General features: G+C 38.0%; 1 protein-coding gene across 2 annotated transcripts in view; it reads left to right on the plus strand.

Moving 5' to 3' along the window:
* LOC111319316 (uncharacterized) overlaps positions 1-4,943 on the plus strand; it is a 15,104-nt gene extending 10,161 nt beyond the window's left edge. Inside the window, exons 8-18 of one of the 2 annotated variants that reach the window (XM_088750671.1) lie at positions 394-443; positions 1,063-1,189; positions 1,278-1,381; positions 1,754-1,856; positions 1,988-2,138; positions 2,242-2,323; positions 2,669-2,735; positions 2,905-2,987; positions 3,224-3,344; positions 3,637-3,678; positions 3,800-4,943. In XM_088750671.1, coding sequence (XP_088606797.1) covers positions 394-443; positions 1,063-1,189; positions 1,278-1,381; positions 1,754-1,856; positions 1,988-2,138; positions 2,242-2,323; positions 2,669-2,735; positions 2,905-2,987; positions 3,224-3,344; positions 3,637-3,678; positions 3,800-3,937 — 1,068 coding nt within the window. In that variant the 3' untranslated portion in view covers positions 3,938-4,943. The remainder of the gene's footprint in view (positions 1-393; positions 444-1,062; positions 1,190-1,277; positions 1,382-1,753; positions 1,857-1,987; positions 2,139-2,241; positions 2,324-2,668; positions 2,736-2,904; positions 2,988-3,223; positions 3,345-3,636; positions 3,679-3,799) is intronic. The other variant, XM_088750672.1, reaches the window with a different exon arrangement.
* The last annotated feature ends 2,021 nt before the right edge of the window (positions 4,944-6,964 follow it).

Consider the following 6,964-nt stretch of genomic DNA (forward strand, 5'->3'; position numbering starts at 1 on the left):
GCGGGATACTACACTTAGGACAGTTCTCAAACGGTTACGTTAACAATAACGAGAAGTCAAACTTCGTTCTCACGGTAGAATAATGAAAAATGTAAAGGAAAGGAAACATTTCTAAGTTATGAAGCTTAAAGCCATGCATTGGTTTGCAAAGCTTGAGAGGATTCTGGGCTATACAATACCTGGATGATTTTGAAAACAACATTTCTCTACAGGTACATTAACACTAGAATAATAACGGTAGCCATGGATCCCAAGCCTGAACAATTACGACAAGATGCCATATTGAAGTTCAGAAACCTGAAGGTAACAGCGTGAACACCCAAGAGATACTTCGGTTACACTGTGTTGTTTTTGGGTCAAGTTCAAAGAAATACATATAAAATCTCTTTTCAGGTCGTTGACGAAGAAAAACGTTGCGTGTTTTGGAGTGGCTCCAAAAAAAGGTAAAAAAAATAAGCATTGATAAAAAATGCTTTGGAACTCTATTTTCTTTTTCAACACAGAATTAAATTGGAAATTATTGGTCAAACGGTTATTTGTGATTGGGGTAGTCCTGAATTTCAGATTACAATGTCGGTAATGATTCTCGGAGATGAAGTCTGACCTATCAGTTTTCTCGCACTAGACAAGATATTCAACCGGCCAAAATCTCTTCATACGACTATAACTTTTCCTTGCCGCCATTTAGTATTGCACTAGTGCCACTGAGTTCAACGGGCTTAGCTCCTATGAATTGTGCGAGATTTTATTGTTTGTTATTGTTGTTTGATTTGTTCCCTTGCTGTGTTTTGTTTTGTTTTGTTTTTGCTGTTATTTATTGTTGTCGTTTTTTTCACAAATGATAGGATATGCGAGCATCTTAAGAATCCTTTTAAAAATGTTTCGCGGTCTACCTCCAAAGTGTATCTAGTCATTATATCACTAGGAAGAAACTGATGGCTTTTTGCTGAGAAATACCAAAACGCTATGATTGTTGTTTGAATCCCAATGAATTTTATTTGTTTTCCATTTAAAATTATTATTTTTAATTGCAATAATGTACTACTTTTTTTTTTTTTTCAGTCCAGACGGGTTTTCAGAGGAGGGTTGTCATGTGGATCTTTCTAAGAGCAACTCTGAAGAAACAGTTTGTGGCTGCAATCATTTGACTCATTTTGCAGTCTTAGTTGACTTCAGCGGTAGCAACAAGGTAGCTTTTTTTTCTTGACTTTCTTTCAAATAGAGGTCTGTGTGGTTTATTCACTCAATTTGTGACCCTCTTTTTTCTTTTGACGCAGCTCACCGAAAAGGACGTAACTGTTCTGGAGATCATCACACACGTAGGATTAAGCCTGTCCATCATCGGAATGCTCTCGACAATTATTCTGTATTCTTTCCTCACGTAAGATCTGTCACCAAATAATCATGGAAGTAAATTCTCAAATGTCCTTCAATACGTTTCGTATAAACCAGGTCAATGCATGCGCAGTGTTCATGCTGAAAATAGATCAAATTTTCCTAACTACGTAGAGTATGTGTCGGGCGCCAACACCCATCATCAGCGACTGTCCAAGTTTTTTTCTCCCTTCAATCGTCCCCATGCTGGTTCTTTATTTTTTTTTAACTTCACATTTACACCAGCCAAGAGGAGATAAAGAGCATCTGTCGGATAATCATTGATTTTGTTCTGCTTGGCTTTACTATTCGTGTGTTTAACTAAACTCTCTTGCTTTCTGTCATGTCATGTACCTTACAAATCTTTTAATTTTATCAGAGATGTTCGTCAACCTCTGTCTCAAATACGTTTAAGTCTCGCTGTGTCCCTCGGAGCTGGACAAATCATCTTCATGGCTGGGATAAACGCCACAAAGAACAAGGTGAGGGGTTTCTCACCATTCGCGGAATAAACACAGACTTCAATTTCGAAACTAACGTGAAAAAGACATAGGAGATTGCAGCTATTTTCTTCCCATTTTTTTGTTTGTTTGTTTGTTTGTTTTTGTTGCAGGCTGTTTGTGTCACAGTAGCAGTTCTAATGCAATATTTCTTAATGGCCGCTTTCTGCTGGATGCTGGTGGAGGGAATTTATCTCTACCTGTTTGTTGTGAAAGTTTACAACATCAACACCAAGATGCACATGTATCACGTCATGTCATGGGGTATTTTTCTTTTACAATTGAAATTATCATACACTGTTGTGAATCATTTCATTCACTCATGCATCATCTTGGTTCCCTTATTTGGTTTGAAATCTCGTGATAGGCCTTCCCATCGTTATGGTAGCCATTTCATTGAGCATCTCTGCTGGAAAAGAAGGAATACAGAGCTATACCAGTGATAAATAGTAAGAAGGCTATTTTTACTTCCACTGCTCTTCCTTTTTGTAAAAGGCTTCTTTTAAGTTCTTTCCTCTTCGATTTTCCTCCTTTTGTCAATCTCAGTCTTTCAGTTTTCGAGGCTTTTTTTTGCTCTATTTTCAACATTTCCCTCCCTTTTATCGCTGAGTACATTAACGTGTCCTCTTCATCCTACCTATAACCTTTATCCTTCAGGCCAGCCTTCAACCTGGAGTCTCTATGAATGTCACTTTAAATATACAAAACTGATCGGCAATATTGTGAAATTGAAATCCAGAAGGACCTTATTTTTTTTCTCTGTCTCTCTTTCTGTTTCCCATTTGTTTTTGTAGCTGTTGGATGTCCTCAGCTAACAGTTTGATTTGGATATTTGTCACATTTGTGATTACGATTGAAGTTGTAAGTCTCTGATTTGCATCACTCTCTTTTGACATTACTATTTGGGATTTTAGTTTAACGCTTGGATCACTTTCTTTTGACATTATTCTTTGGAATTTTAGTTTAACGTTTGATGTGCCCAACAGATATACTTCAATACAAAATCATATTCACATCCGTCCTCTCTAAGGTCAACATTTTGATACTCATTCGAGTCGTAAGGGAGATGACCAGAATGCAGCCAACAGGAGATAAGCAAATCCAGCAAATACGGTGAGATAGATCTTCAAAATAATGATAAAAAGAAAGACAGTTTCTGCCAGAAATCTTTATCAGAATTTTATCAAATTTTTAAATAATCCTTTTAATGATATTTGCCTCACTTCTTCATTTGTTAGCTAATATTAGTAAAGACATGATTATTTCTGATGATCAGAAATACTTTGAGAAAGAGATGCAGTTAATAAACTTTTAAGAACACCCTGTCTTAAATTTTTGCCATCGTTTAGACTTGGCGTAAGAGCATGCGCGGTGATGATTCCCCTGCTGGGTGTCACGTGGCTATTTGGTCTTTTGTCGCCGTTACACAAAGCTTTCGCTTACATTTTTACCATCCTCAACGCTACTCAGGTAAGTGTTTAATCCTCTTCTTTCATGAATAATGTCATGGATAATGTCTTTTCATGAGCTAAGTTGACAATGTAGCTCCAGTAATTGTAGATATTACAGAAGAGTATAAAACTAAAAAGAACATAAACATAGTTTCTGCTTCACTCTCATAATTAAAGAATTTATTTACGTCATTGCACTAGCTCTGAGATATTTGAAACAGAAAAAAAAAACCATCACCTGTCACTTGCCTAAATTCAATCGCATATTGAGAAAAGAAGAGATTAACCTGGAAAACTTTTCCTCATTTAAGAGTTTCCTGATTTTTTCACTTCACTGCGTGCGAAACAGCCAGGTAAGTCTAATATAGAAAAAAAACATGTGGGTAATGAGATTTTAAAACTTGAATAGATATGCTTTTGTGCGTGTGTGTGTTGGGATGCTTTCTTTTGTTTAATTTGTTTCTCTATCTGCAGATTAAAGAGCGATTCAACAGAAAAGTCAACACTGTTTTTCCATCTGTTAACAAAGGAAACTCCACAAAGAAGAGCTCACAGGTTAATCTGAGTGATGTTGGAGATGCGAGGGCAGTTGAACTGGTTTCTTATCATTAATATGAACTGAAAAAACACTCAACCTAGGAAACGGGATTAGGACAGGTTGAGAATTAGACTAAATGTTTGTAGAGTGCCAGTTGTTATTGACAATTGCGCCAGATAGTCTAATCTATATTAAGCCAGCTTTCTAGAGTCGTCCGCCTTTAGCGTTGTCTAAGTTCTCAACTAGATGCTACTAGCTTCTCTTGATGGAAAATGAGTACCTCTAGCCTATCAAAGGTGTTAACCACATACAAACTCTTTAGAAAAGGGTATTATTGATATTTGCGTCAACGAGTCTAACCTATGTTAGACCTGCTTTTTAGAGTCATCAGTCGTTAACGTTGTTTAAGCTCTTAAATAGATGCAAGCACCTTCTTTAGATGGAAAACACGGGGGCGGATCCAGGGATTTTTGATTGGGGGGGGGGGGGGGGGTCCAAACTTTGGTTTAGAAAGGACTGTTGGACTCTTTAGAGGCAATCACTTCTCCCAAACACCCCCCCACACCCCCTCCCACCAGTCGCGGTTGCACGTTATAATTCTTTGGCCACTTACCGTTTACTTGGATTCATTAATTAAAAAATAAGCCAGTTAAAAAGTGATATACGATCCTGTCGATATAAGAATTTCAGTCTCAAAGTTGGAAGCGTCAGGTCTGATAGGGGGGGGGGGGGGCGGGAGCCCCGGACCCTTCCCTTGGATCCGCCACTGAAACAAGTAATTTTAGCCCATCTTATGTTTCAACAACCCGTGAATTTCTTCAGAAAAGGGGTTAGTTTATCATAATGAAATATTTTAGAGGCTGGTGGTTATTATTTATCGTTAGATTTAAGGGTAATCGGTCCTTTACATAATAGTTTGTTCAATTCGCTCATTGGATATGATTGCCTTTCAAAAGAAACTAAATGTAGTACGATGTTAGTAACTATAATATCATGTAATTGTTATACTCAGTTGCTTCTAAGTAAGCTAAGATTAAATGTTATGCAGTCAGTAATATGAATAAAATCACAGTTGTCTTATCAGTTGTCTTATCAGTTGTCTTATCAGTTGTCTTATCAGTTGTCTTATCAGTTGTCTTATCGAGATATGAAGCACGCGGGAAGTTTGGAGCGCACGAAAGATGCCTAAGAGTGGCTCGAGGCGTAGGTGAGCGAAATTCTAGCTTCTTGAGTGCTCTCCAAACTTCCCGCGTGCTTTATATCTCGATGAACGAACAGCTGACGTATGAACCAATTGTTATAAAATTTTCAACGCTGTAGTTCATAATGTATAATGGGCAGAAATTCCTTCTTTTATTACCCTCCAATGCGTTATTTATTTATTTTTTTTCGGAAAAGTATTTCGCTATGCTTCAATGATCTTGTCTCAGATCGGTCAAAAACTGACAGGTGAATTCATGCGTGGAAATGAAGTTAGAATTGCGAAATGAGATGAAACCGGCGTTGATTGTTTTGTTTTCCCTTTCTCTGGTTTTTTTCTCGGGAGTTAAAAAATCCATTCCCAAAGAAAATGTAAGCAGATCTTCATCGGCTTGTGCCCTTGTTGCCATGTCTAGTTTAACTTTTTTGCGGACGTTTTTCTCGTTTTTCTTTTTTTTAAGAAAAAATGCTGAAGTCACTCGCGAGAAAAATTCTTTTTCGCAAGGCATTTGTTTGCCGACTTCACCAGCGTGCACAATGGAAAATTGAAGCACGCTCGCGCTATTGAATTTGATTGCACGAATTTACAAGCAATGTTATAATAATCTTTGAGAAATCTCGGTTCATTCTTGCTTTTATCTTTCATCATATCGTAAAGAGGAGCAAAAGGGTATTTAGTAATTTAAGTCGAAGTATTTATTGCAAAAGTCATACCCACAGGTTACAGGTATAACGCGCTCTGATTCCACCGTTTCGAGCTGGAAACCGACCGAATCGAAACAAGCGAAACGACCAAAACTACACGACTAAAACGGAAAAAGTGAAACCACCACAAGGAAACGACTGTAACGAGACAAACGAAACGAGACAACCGTTATGACCAAAACAAAACCAATACAACGATCGACACACGTAGAGGTTGAAATGTCGTGGTAAATGAAGATTTCACATCAAATATGCTCTCGCATTTTAAGGCCTTTAAACGTTATGGCTGTCTCACGAAAACTTTATTTGTTTTTGCACCACGTGAGTAGTTGAAACTACTATTTGACACTTCTATGTAGTTTCCGGGACGGAACGCCAGCCACATGGAATACCAAGGCATATAGGGAAGGGAGAGGAAGAAATAGATAACATTATTCATTGACAACATCCACATTCGTGATTTTTAACTAACTAGTATTTTTTAGGGTTCCCAAGGCACCTCACGCCAAGCCAATGACAGTCGAGAGATAATTGAATTGCCTTGCGAGGTAGATCAAGAGTTGACCATAATCGAAACGAGACGAATATGACGATTGACGCCTGACACCCTTACGCATTCATTTTATCGTTATTAACTGTGTTTTGAGTTTTTTCGGTCGTCCTGATAGTTTGTTTTTGTCGTTTGCTTCGCTTATTTCGGTCTTCCCGTTTGGTTGTTTCGGTGGTTTTGCTTGTTTCTTTTCGTTTTGCTGTTTCGAGTTTTTGTACATGCCATTCAGCTTGGCTGTTAATGGTTGTCCGAGACCCATTTTTTTTTTATTCGAGGTCGATAGGTCTGGTTAAGAGTGAGTATGTAAACATGTTTGTATTGTTGTAGATTCGCGTGTATTTGTCAGGAATAATTTCAACTGAGGGGAGGGCTGCCAGGGAGACTTCTCAAAATCCGTGAGAACTGCAACACGGGCTCGTCTGCCGTCATTGCATTTAGATAAGGCTATGAAACACGGAAAATATACTTCTATTTCTCAAAATAGCAAAGTTCCGAAATAACGCACCTTCTGCTCAGTTGAAGCAATGCGCCAAACCGGTATACAAATGGAAGTTGAGGAAGGCTTAGAGGCATTTCCGATTTTTTGCCATCGAAATCAATTGAACTTGTTCGAATTTGCTCGACAGGAAACATTGATGAAGCTCTA

Source organism: Stylophora pistillata, chromosome 2 (assembly GCF_964205215.1).
Source record: "Stylophora pistillata chromosome 2, jaStyPist1.2, whole genome shotgun sequence".
NCBI classification, from domain to species: Eukaryota; Metazoa; Cnidaria; class Anthozoa; order Scleractinia; family Pocilloporidae; genus Stylophora; species Stylophora pistillata.